The 15,646-nt window shown below is 39.1% G+C and overlaps 1 protein-coding gene across 1 annotated transcript in view; it reads right to left on the bottom strand.

Moving 5' to 3' along the window:
- The window catches only part of LOC115209268 (ATPase family AAA domain-containing protein 3), a 31,905-nt gene extending 18,614 nt beyond the window's left edge, over window positions 1-13,291 (bottom strand). Inside the window, exons 1-4 of the mRNA XM_029777570.2 lie at window positions 12,956-13,291; window positions 7,521-7,597; window positions 2,390-2,551; window positions 1,235-1,304 (exon numbers count right to left, since the gene is read on the bottom strand). Coding sequence (XP_029633430.1) covers window positions 1,235-1,304; window positions 2,390-2,551; window positions 7,521-7,597; window positions 12,956-13,166 — 520 coding nt within the window. The 5' untranslated portion in view covers window positions 13,167-13,291. The remainder of the gene's footprint in view (window positions 1-1,234; window positions 1,305-2,389; window positions 2,552-7,520; window positions 7,598-12,955) is intronic.
- Between the last annotated feature and the right edge of the window lie 2,355 nt (window positions 13,292-15,646).

Genomic DNA, 15,646 nt, shown 5'->3' on the forward strand with positions numbered 1-15,646 from the left:
AGTTATAAAATGAACAGGAATTTTGAAATTTAAAATGGAAGAGTAAGAAAAAATGTACATAAAAGAAAATATTGTGTGTACAGCTACAGAAATAGTTGATAGTTGAGTGGGTTGTAGCTATGTACATTTGTAAACAAGCAGAAACCTTTTTATACATACAGGTTTGATACACACATTTGTACTTTTTATGCAGCTGTTTTTTTTACACAAACATACATTCATTATTATTATTAAGGCAGCAAGCTGGCAGAATTGTTAGCATATCAGGTGAAATGCTTAGTAGTATTTCATCTGCTGCAATGTTCTGAGTTCAAATTCTGTCGAGGTCCACTTTGCCTTTCATCCTTTCGGGGTCGATTAAATTAGTACCAATTACACACTGGGGTTAATGTAACCAAACTTAATCCCTTCCCCCAAATTTGAGGCCTTGTGCTTCCAGTAGAAAGGATTATCATTATTGTTATTGTTATTATTATTATTATTAATAATAAAGCAGCAAGCTGGCATAATTGTTAGCACACTGGGTGAAATGCTTAGCAGCATTTTGTCCGTCCTTACATTCAAAGATCAAAGTCTGCCATGGTCAACTTTGCCTTTCCTATTTTTGGGGTCGATAAAATAAGCACCAGTTGAGCACTAAGTTTGATGTAATCAACTTGCATCTCTCCCAAGATTGCTGGCCCTGTGCCAAAATTTGAAAACATTATCACCTCTGCCTTAGTGAAGCTACGATATTAGTTTTACTTAACTCAACAAGTCTTCTCAAACATATCATATCACCCGACGCATCAGAGGTACTCTTAAACTGAACCAGACATGCGTGGTTGTGATCTCATTTTAGTTGCCGGCCCCTCTCAATCACATCACATCTCCAAAGGTCTCAGTCTCCTGTCATTGCCTGAGCCTCACTGAGGCAATGACAGGAGACCGAAACCTTTGAAGACAAGCTGTGATTGAGAAGACCCGGCAACTAAAGCGAGATCGCAGCCACGCATGTCTGGCCCAGTCTAAGAGTACTCCTGATATGTGTATATATGTTTATATATATATCTGCATATGTGTGTGTGTGCATTTACTGAATGATAAATTAAATTTCATGTATTAAATTACTATATTTATAATGAGTTGGGAATCATTTACTTATCATATAAAATAATTTGCGTTTTTAGGTTTAGTCTTGAAAAATCTACCCAGAAGCTATGTCTCACCAACACATGTATACAATATTAGTTACCTTTTTTAAGTGCTTCCTGTCTGGCTGTAGACTCTTCTTGTTTTTTCAGATTTTCTTCATTCATTCTTGCCTGAGAATAAATTAGAAAAGAATGTTCAAATACATACACATACATATATATCATCATTGTTTAATGTCTATCTTCCATGCATGCATGGGTAGAATGGAGGCTACTGAGTCTGCTTTGGCAGGGATTTTATGGCTGGATGCCCTTCCTGACACCAATTACTCTGCAGTGTGCGTGTTTGTCTTGACATTATATGATGGTTGTAAGCAAGCATCACCATCATATAAATGGAGTTCCAGTCTCCTGTGGAAAACATGTATGGCCATGGGGAAATATTACCTTGCTTGGAAGTAGGTGAGGGTTGGTGGCAGGAAGGGCATCCAGCCATAAAGAATCTGCCATAACAAATTTTGTCTGACCTATGCAATGATGGAAAAGTGGACATTAAATAACTGTAAAGATGATACCATTGTCATCATCACTGTTTTAACATCAAATCTGAATGGATCAAACCATCAAATCTGAAAGGGTCAAAGCAAGGTCAACTTTGGCTGATTTGAATTCAGAACTTAAAGATGGACAAAATGATGCTAAGCAATCTGCCCAGCATGCTAACGATGCTGCCAGTTCACCACCTTATTATATAATTAATGACTTGTAGGCATACAGTATTTCGTTATGCAACCACAATATACTATATCATTATCATCGTTTAATGTCTGTTTTCCATGCTGGCATGGGTTGGAGAGCCAGAAGGCTGCACCAGGCTCAATTTGATCTGGCAATGTTTCTACAGCTGGATGCCCTTCTTAGCGCCAATCACTCTGAGAGCGTAGTGGGTGATTTTTATGTGCCACCAGCACGGGAGGCAGTCAGGTGGGCCCGGCATTGAACACGTTCGGATAGTGTTTTTAACGTGCCACCAGTATGGGGACCAGTCAGGGGCACTGGCATCAGCCATGATTGTATGGTACTTTTTACATGCAACCAGCATGGTAGCCAGCCAGGTGGCACTGGCAATGGCCGATTTAAATGCTAAAGTTATTTTCATTACATTCATGAGTATTTTTTAAATTACTTGAAATAAAGAGGATGTATTTCTATGAAGAACAGAGTAACAAAAGGATTAAAGGAGATTAACAGTTTACCTGCTGAGCTAGTTGTTCATCATAACGTTTACGAGCTAACTGATCCTGGTATTGTGCTCTTTGCTGATACTGACGAGTTTCTTCAGCCATTGATTTTCTCTTTTCTTCTTGTATAACTCTCTGTTCTTCAATCTTCTGTTGGGCAACGTGAGCTTCATATTCCTGAGAAAAAAAAAAATTATTGAAATATGAAGAAAAAAAAAACCCATTCAACTATGTGACATGAACAATAACATTTTTCTCAATTAGGTGATTATTAGATTCTAGCTATTGTCATAGCTGTTTAACCTCTGAACAACTATGAGCAAATGTTTTCCAACCATGGCCATCCAATCTCTTTCTAAATCAGAGACTACATTCTCTGATGTATTGTTTTTTTATTATCATTTTTAAGTGAGCTGGGAGTAATGTGAGGGAAATTTGGCTGTTATTTCTGGCAAGCTAGATCACTTAGCAGCTTCCTTGACTCAAATTAATTGTAACAGGTGATAATGCATTCCAAACAAGCAACTTCAAGGGCAAAAAAAAAAAAAGAAAAAAAGTAGCAAAAAAATTACATTGTGGATTACATAAATATACATTATTTATAGAAGATGGACAGGTGTCGTTACCTTTGTTGTCAGGTATTCTGGTGGAATTTTGAACCCAACCCTTTATTTGATTAATAGTACTCTGTTCTCATTCTTAAGGTAAGGTATTCTTTTTTGCTGATGTTATTTTTTCTGTTGATATTATTTCACCAAGTCCTTGCCTGGGATTGAACTTAGAATCCAACAGTTAGTAGCCCATACAAGCATATATGCATAGTGGTAGTACCAGTTCTACATTCTTTACCAGTAGCACTACCAACACATAGCAACCTGACTAAAATCCTTCGACAGATTTGTATTATTTTTTTGTGTCCCAGGTAGTACTCCAGAAATCCTTCTTCAATGGAATTTTTTTTCATCATATTCTATTATTTCTATTTGTTGTGTCTTGTGTGTTTCCGAATTCTTCCTTGTTGTATCTCTCTTTACTCCTTTACTTGTTTCAGTCATTTGACTGCGGCCATGCTGGAGCACCGCCTTTAGTCGAGCAAATCGACTTATTCTTTGTAAGCCCAGTACTTATTCTATCGGTCTCTTTTTTGCCGAACCGCTAAGTGACGGGGACGTAAACACACCAGCATCGGTTGTCAAGCAATGCTAGGGGGCCAAACACAGACACACAAACACACACATACATATATTTATATACTAGCAGTATCGCCCGGCGTTGTTCGGGTTTGTAAGGGAAATAACTATAAAGCATTTTTAGAGAGTTATAGCCAAAAAATGGAAAAAAAATGGTAAATTTTTTTTTAGTTAAAAAGGTCGAGTTGCGTCCCTTAGACAGTCTGTGGTTTGTGTTTCTGATTCTCGACCCCATGTCGAATTTATCGATTTTTTTCAGAACTGGGGGAACTTTTCAAAATTTTCGCTGCGTTAGTTTTGAATTATGACATTGGGCTATGTGTGTGTCAAGTTTCATCAGAATCGGTTGAAAGCCGTGGTCAGGGTGAGGGTACAACCTGACAGACACACAGACAGACAAACTGCCGTTTATATATATATATATATACATATATACGACAGGCTTCTTTCAGTTTCCGTCTACCAAATCCACTCACAAGGCATTGGTCGGCCCGGGGCTATAGCAGAAGACACTTGCCCAAGATGCCACGCAGTGGGACTGAACCCGGAACCTTGTGGTTGGTTAGCAAGCTACTTACCACACAGCCACTCCTGCGCCTATCCCGCATGTTTTTGAATTCTTGTCACCGAATTTTTCCCTTTTGTATTCAGCAGTCATTGTTGTATCCTGCGTGTGTTCGAAACCTCTTTGCCACTGTTGTATCTTATGTTAGCAGTTTCGAACATTCCTTGTCACCACTGTTACGACTTCACTGCATGTTTTGCATGTTCTGATTTCAATTTCAGGGAAAGCACTAAGATGAATTCACGAAAATCAACTGAAGTGGAAAATGTCATGGCACAAGACACCTGAAGAAGGCTGGAGCATACAACAGTTGAAATGTAGTGGAAACAACAATCAAGATGAAGACAACAGTCTGACCAAATTAAATTCACTTCTTTAAATTTCCACCTCTGTTTCATTCTTTACTATAAGGATTTTACTTTTCAAAATATGTTTACATGGAATTCACCCCATGGCCAGACATATTTTCACAGAAGATTGGAAATAAGGGACACACCTTCTATGATGGTGACACTTATTTTCATTTGTCACACAATGTCAAAACAATGAGACACTAACACACACACTCCCATATATACACACACATACATCATCATCATCATCGTTTAACGTCCGTTTTCCGCGCTAGCACGGTTGGACGATTCGACCGGGGTCTGGGAAGCCAGGGCCGCACCAGGCTCCAGTCTGATCTGGCAGAGTTTCTACAGCTGGATGCCCTTCCTAACGCCAACCACTCCGCAAGTGTAGTGGGTGCTTTTTACGTGCCACCTGCACAGGTCCCAGGGGGTCCGGCATCGGCCACGATCAGTTGGAGCTTTTAACGTGCCGCCGGCACGGAAGCCAGCCAAGACGGCGCTGGCAACGGCCACGTTCGGATGGTGCTTTTTATGTGCCACCGGCACAGAGGCCAGTTGATATATAGTGAGACGTGGGCCCTGAATGTAGAGGGCATGCAAAGGTCAGAAAGGAATGAGGCTGGTATGCTCTGCTGGATGTGTAAAGCAAATGTACATGTTCGACAGAGTGCTAGTGTTCTGAGACAGAAGTTAGGCATAAGAGAGAAGACTGTGCTGGTTTGGCCATGTGATGCAGATGGACACCAACAGCTCTATAAAGAAGTGTCAATCTCACACAGTAGACAGAACATGTGGAAGTGGGGGACTCAGAAAGACATGGGATGAAGTACTGAAGGATGAACTCAAGATGCTGAACCTTTCAGGTGAGATGACAAAGGACCGAGATGTTTGGCGTCTTGCTGTACTCAAGAAGACCCATACTCCACAGCAGAAGTGCTAAGACTGGTCCCTCTGGTAGCGAAAAGCACTTGTGGTGGTGTCACATAAAAGTACCTGTGTGGCACCACATAAAAGCACCCAGCTGTAAAAAACATGCCAAATCAGACTGGAGTCTGGTGCAGCTCCCTGACCCTGGTCAAACTGTCCAACCCATGATAGCATAGACAACGGACATTAAATGATGATAGCCAGCGCTGCCTCGACTGGCTTCTGTGTCGGTGGCACGTAAAAAGCACCATCCGAATCGGGGCCGAAGCCAGTGCCGCCTCGACTGGCTTCCGTGCAGGTGGCATGTAAAATGCACCAATCCGACCGTGGCCGATGCCAGCCTCACCTGGCACCAGTGCAGGTGGCACGTAAAAAGCACCCACTACACTCACGGAGTGGTTGGCGTTAGGAAGGGCATCCAGCTGTAGAAACATTGCCAGATAAGACCGGAGCCTGGTGCAGCCTTCTGGCTTCCCAGATCCCCGGTCGAACCGTCCAACCCATGCTAGCATGGAGAACGGACGTTAAACGATGATGATGATGATATATAACACACACACATGAGTGAGTGGACAAATGAAAGAGGGGAGCGCTCAACACATTTAGAAGGAGTTACATGTATTATTTAATAGTTTGATTTGGTTCTGTGCTACTTCATGTTTTGCAGGCTCCTAATGGGAGCCCAACTCCTTTAGGCTATGGAATACCAACCTGAAGGAGTTGGGCTCACGTTAAGAGCCTGTGAAACTTGAAGAACTATTTTAAATAATATATGGGGCTGAATCTGAGACCGCATATTTGGGAAACAAGCTTCTAACCGCACAACCAAGCCTGCACCCAGTATGTACTGTCCAGCTTCTCCAGCACACATCAAAATCATCATTTAACATATGACTCCTATGTTGGCATGAGTTGGAAGTCAGCATCAAGCTCCAATGTCTGTTTTCGCATGGTTTTGATGACTGGATGCCCATTCTAATGCCAACATCACAGAGCATGCTTGGTGATTAAAAAAAAAATTTTTTTGTGGTACCAGCACTGGTGAGGTCACCAAGAAACATGCAGAGCAAGACAAGTCTGTTCAATGAAATGCGAGGGATTCCCTTTCTTGGTTGACCTGATCTGTGTTTTGTTTGTAAATTAAAAGTAGACACAAAACAGTTGCTCTACATTTGGTTTATGAAACTCAAAAGAGCCTCTAGTTGGTCACCGAAACTGTTAAAAATAGTAACCAAATTTCCCTCAAAACATACTTTACCATCTTTGAAAAATAAAAAAAGAAGACATATTGGGTAATGTAGTCTTAGATATACAAACAGATGTGATAGTCATAGTTGAAATGCCTTTTAAACATAAGTATGCTGGCTCAGCACTGACCTAGGGCTAGACAACATCAGAACGCATTCAATCTTCTCTAATAATAACATTAACTAAAAACATACAGCTGTACCATACATTCACCTTTGCTACACAAATAAAGCAGTTTTCAGCTTTAGCACAGGAGTGAAGTAACATAACTATTGGGTTGTCTGGAAAGTTTGTGCCGATTTTTAAAGGAAAGAAAAAGGTCACTAAATATTTGCCATTACATTTTTAATCAACCAAATATGAACCATTTTGTTGCACAATGCGTTTCCATCTTTCCTTTAACTTAAAAATACCCTCTTCCCAGAATTGTGGTGGTTTCATGGCAAACATTCATCAAGGTATCTTTTTATGTCATCCAAGGAATTGAAATTTTTACCATTAAGACTATTCTTCAGAGACCTAAATAAGTGGAAATCTGAAGGAGCAATATCTAGTGAACATGGAGGGAGGGGTAACACATCCCAGTCGAGCTGCAGCAATTTTTGTCTGGTTCCAAAAGCATCAAGTGCTGAAAATGAACTTTCTTATCTTACATTTTAAAGGGTTACAGAATTAACACAGGTTATAGGAACATAAACCTTCTTCTACAAAAAGATAGCTTAAACTGTGCTCTAAATGGAGATGTAGTCAAATCCTATGTTATGGACTCAACCATGTTCTAAAGTAAGTTGAAATGTAAGCTACTATAAATCGGTACAAACTTTCTGGACAACCCAATGTTATAGAAGTAATGAGTATACCTTCATTTCTTTCTGGTACTTTGCTTGCAACGTTGCTTCTTGCATTTTAGTCAAATCCAAAGCTTCCCTTGAGAATTCTAGAAAAATAAAAACGGGTATAGATATAAAAACCAAAAATATATTATGTACTGGCTCTCATAGCAGAATCACTACCGGAACTAGAAAAGAAATTTCGGGTGTGGAAGTAAGGGTTAGAATCAAAGGGCCTTAGAGTAAATGTAGCAAAGACCAAAGTTATAGTAAGCAGAAAGGCGAACTCAGCACACACACCCTCGGGCAGGTGGCCCTGCTCGATCTGTAGGAAAGGTGTAGGCAGAAACTCCATAATATGTACCCAGTGTAAGCTATGGACGCATAAGAGGTGCAGCAACATCAAAGGGAAATTAACTGATAAGATAGCTTTCATGTACGGCAGATGCACAAGGACAATAGACACCACAGATACTCAGAAAACAGATTCCATCACACTCCAGGGGAAGAAACTAGAAGTAGTTGATAGTTTCCACTACCTGGGTGACCAAGTTAATAGTGGAGGTGGATGCTCAGAGAGTGTCACCACTAGAATACGAATAGCCTGGGCAAAGTTTAGAAAGCTCCTACCCCTACTGGCGACAAAAGGTCTCTCGCTCAGAGTGAAAGGTAGATTGTATGATGCATGTGTGCGAACTGCCATGCTTCACGGTAGTGAAACATGGGCTGTGACTGCAGAGGACATGTGTAGACTTGAAAGAAATGAAGCTAGCATGATCCGCTGGATGTGTAATGTCAGTGTGAGCGCACGACAGAGGGTAAGCACCCTGAGAGAAATGCTGGACATAAGAAGCATCAGATGTGGTGTGCAAGAGCGACGCTTGCGATGGTATGGTCATGTACTGCGGATGGATGAGGAGAGATGTGTGAAGAAGTGCCGCTTCCAAACAGTTGAAGGTATCAGGAGGAGAGGTAGATCCAGGAAGACATGGGATGAGGTAGTCAAGCATGATCTCAGAGCGTTGGGCCTCTCAGAGGCAATGACGAAGGACCGAGATCTCTGGAGATATGCTGTGACTGCAAAGACCCGGGCTGCTTCCTGCACCAGTCCCGCATAGCCCCAGCCCATTCAAAGTACCTTGGATTCCAGAACATCCCGCTGTGCTTGAGGAGACCTATTGAGTCAAGTACATGAACATTGAAATAAATATCAATGGAAACAGTTGTTGTGATACCTGTGCCGGTGGCATATAAAAAGCACCATCTGAACGTAGCCGATGCTAGCGCCGCCTCGACTGGCTTCTGTGTCGGTGGCACATAAAAAGCACCATTCAAACGTGGCCGATGCCAGCGCCGCCTCAACTGGCTTCTGTGCCGGCGGCACATAAAAAGCACCATCCGAACGTGGCTGATGCCAGCTCCGCCTTGACTGGCTTCCGTGCCGGTGGCACGTTAAAAGCACCAACCGATCGTGGCCGATGCCAGACTCCCCTGGCACCTGTGCTGGTGGCACATAAAAAGCACCCACTACACTCGTGGAGTGGTTGGCGTTAGGAAGGGCATCCAGCTGTAGAAATACTGCCAGATCAGACTGGAGCTGGTGCAGCCCCTGGCTTCCCAGAGCCCGGCCGAACCGTCCAACCCGTGCTAGCAGAAAACGGACGTTAAACGATGATGATGATGATAATGTAATAACATGTCATTGGATGACAAAACGTGAAATACTTGAAGACAAAATGATACTAAATGGCTACAGACTGTTCATGTTATGGAGTAACTAAATGCTCTGACAACCTAAATACAATATTGAATCTGTTATCTGGCTTTCAGAAATTTGGGAATGCTGTGCAGAACTGTGCAATACCCTGTATTGAGTAAACAGACCCTGTTTTTGAAGGTGGTTAATTTTGCATATGGAGTGTTAAAAATAGTTTTGTTCTTTACTTTTTCATGTGAATTGACATATCTTGCTTCTCTGTATAAATTTGTATCTGTTAAATAAAATCATGTTTTTCATTTTTCTTCATTTAATTTCCATTCAATAAACATTATACTATATAATATGATATATTACAAGAATTTTAATTGGATTAATATCAGACCCTGTTTTAGAAGTGTATTAATCTGAGTCTGTTAAATACTAGTTAGCTTTTTACTTTGCATAGTTTATTTTCTATATTTTAAGTATACATTTAGACCATTTCCAGAAAACTAGAAAATCCAGAATTCTGGTACACTTCAGGTCCCAAGGTTGCCAGATAAATGGTCTAAGACATTATAATGTTATAAGATCTAAACATAACATGATAGCTATTATGTAGACCCTCCTTTGCTCAATTTTAACAATGCATCTGTACATTTGTGTATAGGCTGGAGAATCATTTTTTGAGAAAGACAAAGCAGCTGCTCATATATACAAGTCTCTACTTGCCACACCTTTGAAGTTAATCTAACGGAATGGTTTTCAACCATTTTTTACCTACAGACCCCTTTGATTAGTACCTTTATTCTGGTGGCCCCCATAACCGTGTGAGGTTTACTCTTTACTTGTTTCAGTCATTTGACTGCGGCCATGCTGAAGCACCGCCTTTAGTCAAGCAAATTGACCTCAGGACTTATTCTCTGTAAACCCTGGTACTTATTCTATTGGTCTCTTTTGCCGAACCACTAAGTTGTGGGGACGTAAACACACCAGCATCAGTTGTCAAGCGATGTTGGGGGTACAAACAGACACACAAACATACACAAGGGTTCTTTCAGTTTCCACCTACCAAATCCATTCACAAGGCTTTGGTCAGCCCAAGGCCATAGTAGAAGACACATGCCCAAGGTACCATGTGGTTGGTAAGCAAGCTACTTACCACACAGCCACATCTGCGCCTATGAGACTCATTTAAAAACTAGTTTTGTAAAAGGGGTCTCAAAATGCCTATTTTGTCTTTCACATATTCACTTATGTAGATTTGCAACAGAACTCTTTGAGAGAACATGTTAAACTATGTAAAATGTTAGAGAGAGAAACCTAGATGTTTCTTACAATAAATGTGCCTAAAGCAAAATTTTCTGCGTGGACCCTTAAAATACTACTGTGGATCCTCAATTTACAATTTTGCTAGCATTGACCCCCTAAAAATGTTGTATGAACCTCCAGGAGCCATATGGACTCTAGCTGAGAATACTGATCTGAAGGAAAGGTTGTTGTCATGGGCCGATACAATTTGACACCACTGTCATTGCAGGAGTAAGGCTTCTCACTTGGTGCTCTAATTGTTCTGACAATCTAATGCCTAGGATTGGGACTTTTTTTTTTATCCATTCTAAGGGGATAAAAAGCAAAGTTGACCTCAGCTGGATATGATGTATGTTTTCTTTTCTACAGCTTTCAGTTTATCTTACTAAATACAGTAGATCCTGCTTTATACATCCACTGATAATAAATCCACCCACTTAATGTATCCATAATGGGTTGGGACGGAATTTTTACACATAAAATCTCTTGTTTAATAAATCCAATTGTCACTGCTTCTTCTTAAATTGTCAACAAGTAGCAGCAAAATAGGCGTTTCCCCAGACAGATTTATAAATCAGGGTCTACTGTACCAATCCATATTGCAGTGAGTTGGGCACGATTCACACGAGGAAAGGATTTAATATTTGTGTGTTTGCCTCAACTTGTAAGTAAACAATGCCTACAAGATCTGCATTCTATTCTCTGTGCCCTTATTTCATCCTAACTGTTGTTAACAGATGAAGAGGTATATTGGGTTATAGAATCAAGTTTAATGCTGCAATTTTTCTGAATTAAGTTTGTAGCAGTTGACTTTCTGTTTTAACATTTTCGAAAAATTGATAAAATAAATATTAGTAAAATACTCTACTCGTAACTTTACAAAAATCTTTATCACAACTGTTGCTAGGTACTCAAATTTTTTTTTAGAACTACCGCCAAGAGTTACATGAAATCGTTCATTCATTGATTTTGTTGTAGTGTGTTTTACAGTTTAGTCCACGAATGTGAGGGATGTACTTAAAATGTGATGTGACCCTTTTATAATCCTAACTGTAAATGTAAAATCCATTCCATCAGAAACCCTACACTTGAAATGTCCCATCCATTTCGTTTTAGATTTTTACTTCATCTTTAAGGAAAGTAAAACTAAACGCATATCAGACGAGCCTTAATCCAAGTTCCGGAAAGTCTGCTGTTCGCAGCAGAACATCGAAACACTGTGTACAAGACGAATGCTTTGACAGATTATTACATTATTGAATCCAAATTCTAGTAGTTTAGAATCCGATAACTGTTCTCTTATTAAGACAGTAGGATGTGATTTGAAGAAATGTTACTACAATCAATTCCGAAGTAGTAATTGGAGGTACTTTTGTCTGTCTGCATCAGCTGTTAGTATTTTGTAAATTACTAAAATAGCAATTTTTAAAAATTTCAATGTGAATAGAAGATCAGACATCTATATTTGATTCTAAAAAAATACTTAATGATTTGATAATACATTTAGGTTATTAAGCTAAATCATATATTCATAATAACATTCCTCAAATAATTAGAATTTATAAATTATTGTCCTAAAAACATAATTTACCAGCTGAAGAGAATTACATTTTAAACAAGGACATCGAAATATATATAATTCTATAATTAAAGAAAGAAATAATACGATCGATCTTTTTCGAGAAACAGTTCAATAGTTTTGGTTTCAAAGTCCCAAATCACAAACATGTTTTCTAAACGACACATGAACCGGTGCCGGTTTAATGCTTGTAGTTATGTAAGTTTCCACACAAAAGTCATTAACAAGTATTTATATATTTTTCTATCTTTAAAAGAAAAAAAAAACCCTAAAAAACTGTAATATATTTACATAAATTCTTTGTATTTAAAATTCAAATAATATATAGATATTAGTAATAAGCGATTCCGATAGAGAAAATAACATGAGACGTTCAACTTGTAGCCAAGGTCACAAAAAGAAAAAAAACGACGAATTTATGACATAATTCAGATAGTTGGCTTTCGATCTGGTATATTTCTAGTAATAATAAGTAACGTGCTATGTACCATTCAGAAATATTGAATATTTTATATATAATGAGATACTGAGAATATAATATGATTAGCATGTACTTATTGAAGGGCACGAAAAGCTGGGAATTAGCTTTCTAGACTAAAGGGTCGAATGAAACTAGTTTGAGGGTCATCATTATAACATTGTCTATGAATCAGATACATGTCGACTATATTTATTTTTCATATTATTTCGTTTACATTTAATTCAAAATAACAAAAATTTGTTAATTAAATATAACCTTGTCCAATCACACACACATACCCATCACTCTTCATATATTTTCTAATAGCAATTGTTAATCGATATCATAAATGATGAAAGAAACAATAGCAAATATGATTGTAGTATTTCAAGAAAAGGCATAAATATTTTTCTTACTTGAGGATTCCAGGTCTTTGGCTGCTTTTGCTGCTCTTTCCAAAGCAGCTGAATCGAACCGGTAGGCTTCCATTTTTGAATTCAAAGAACTTGCAGAATCATCGTCACCTTTGCCACCAGAACCTCCTGAAGAAGAAGGTGGCATTGGTAAAGGGAACTGGGGTGCTTCCCCAATATGTTGATCTTTCTTTATTCCAAATAACCAAGACATTGTGACATTAATATCTCAACTTAACACAAGTAAAATCGCCGGAGAAACCCCCTTAGTCTAATCACCAACGTGGTTTCTCACATGTGCTCTGATCGGCGACTAAACTGGGCGGTCGTTTTATTGGAGTGAGCTCCCTTGAATTCACTCGCTTCCGAGTACGTACACACACACGGACGCACACACACTCAAACAGACTTGTTCACACACATATACAAAGATAACGCGACGCATATACATATGTGTACGAAAATACACCCAGACAAAGACAGCGGACGTAAACACACCTACATAGACACATACGAATTAAACTATATATATATATTCGTATAAATTAACAACAGGATCTTAATTTGTTTTTAAATATTGTTTCAGACATCATTCATTATCCTTGTCCAAAGAACATAATTTACAAAAGTAAACAATAAAAAAATTGAAAAAAAAACAACAAAAAAAACGAAAAACAAACAAAAACAACACAAAACAAATACGATGGTGGGGGAGGGGCAGAAATGTTACTGGGGCAAAATGAGTAATTTCTTATTTCTCTTCATTTTTTCCCTACCTGTTTGGAACCATTACATTGCAAGTATTGCATCATCATTTTGTAAGGTTGCATCATCTTTGGGAATAAAAGTATAGCCAGCATAGTTGTTACCGAAGTTGAGAGTTTGAAACAGTTAGGTGACAGGTATTCTTTTTTCAAGAAATTTTTCCTCAACTTTGATCCAATTGTAATTGAGGTGGCCAATAAAATATTTTTGGTGCTCAACAATAAATAGTCTTTTCTCTGTTGAATTCCAAGTCAGTTTTTTTTCTCTCATACTAATGTCTAATTTGGAGTTTTTCAATTTTCAAAAAATGATGTCTAAACTGGGCCAAAAAAAAGTAATGACTAATTTCAATAATTTCTTCTCTTTAACGGCATGGCACTTAAATAATAGGGAAGGGAGCCACTCCAGCAGCTCATGAAGAAGCTATAGAGAATATTTTATGTCGAGATTTTAGATTTAGTCGCATTTCGTTAATTTCATATCGTGTGCCATTTTTCCACGACTTTCTTTCATTTGTTCCGAATATTTAAAATTTTCGTTACATTTCTGATGTGTAAGAACGAATCCTTTCAAATTTATCTTATTTTATCTTACTCATTTTACCCCACCTGAATTTGTCTTTTGCATGCTCAAAGAAAACGGAGATAATTTTCTGAAATAGCGTTCTGAATATGATATAGAGTTTTTAATGCATAAGGCGGCGAGCTGGCAGAAACGTTAGCACGCCGGACGAAATGCTTAGTAGTATTTCATCTGCTGCAATGTTCTGAGTTCAAATTCCGCTGAGGTCGACTTTGCCTTTCATCCTTTTGGGGTCGATTAAATAAGTACCAGTTACGCACTGGTGTCGATATAATCGACTTAATCCCTTTGTTTGTCCACTCTATGTTTAGCCCCTTGTGGGTAGTAAAGAAATAGGTATTTCGTCTGCCGTTACGTTCTGAGTTCAAATTCCGCCGAGGTTGATTTTGCCTTTTGTCCTTTCGGGGCCGATTAAATAAGTACCAGTTACGCACTGGAGTCGATATAATCGACTTAATCCGTTTGTCTGTCCTTGTTTGTCCACTTTATGTTTAGCCCCTTGTGGGCAGTAAAGAAATAGATATAGAGTTTTTAATGCATTTTGCAAAGGTTTCAAAGTCAAAAATGCAGTAACTATTATTGTGTCCCAGTTACCAATAATGAATTAGAACCATGCACACCCTCTCAATTATGTATCTGGTAGTATTCAACTCTAAAAGATTTTGAGACATTCGCAAAACACTCGTAGGGTTACTGTGGGTGATTTGGAGGCGAGACATTAAAACAACCAAGCACTTTCCTGAACATCATAGTGTGAGATAGAGCATTCACGAAGTCAAAGAATTTCTCGTTACCGGTCCAGCGGTACCTCTCAAATGCCATAAGCTGAGAAATGTAATCTACCGAAAGATTACAGTATTGCAGTTTTTGTTGTGCTGTCTCTCTTTTTTACATGTTTTAGTCATTTGACTGCAGCCATGCTGGAGCACCGCCTTTAGTCGAGAAAATCGACCCCAGGACTTATTCTTTGGAAGCCTAGTACTTATACTATCGGTCTCTTTTGCCGAACGGTTAAGTTACGGGGACGTAAACACACCACCATCGGTTGTCAAGCAATGCTGGGGTGGGGTGGGGGGGGAAACACAGACACACAAACATATACACATACACAAATATATACATATATATGACAGGCTTCTTCCAGTTTCTGTCTACCAAATCCACTCACAAGGCTTTGGTTGGTCCGAGGCTATAGTAGAAGACACTTGCCCAAGGTGCCATGCAGTGGGACTGAACCCAGAACCATGTGGTTGGTAAGCAAGCTACTTACCACACAGCCACTCCTGCACCTATTACATTATTACATTTTGGCACATCTACACAAGTGTGCTCCCCATCACTGACTTG

This window comes from Octopus sinensis, linkage group LG3 (genome assembly GCF_006345805.1).
Source record: "Octopus sinensis linkage group LG3, ASM634580v1, whole genome shotgun sequence".
Lineage (NCBI taxonomy): Eukaryota > Metazoa > Mollusca > Cephalopoda > Octopoda > Octopodidae > Octopus > Octopus sinensis.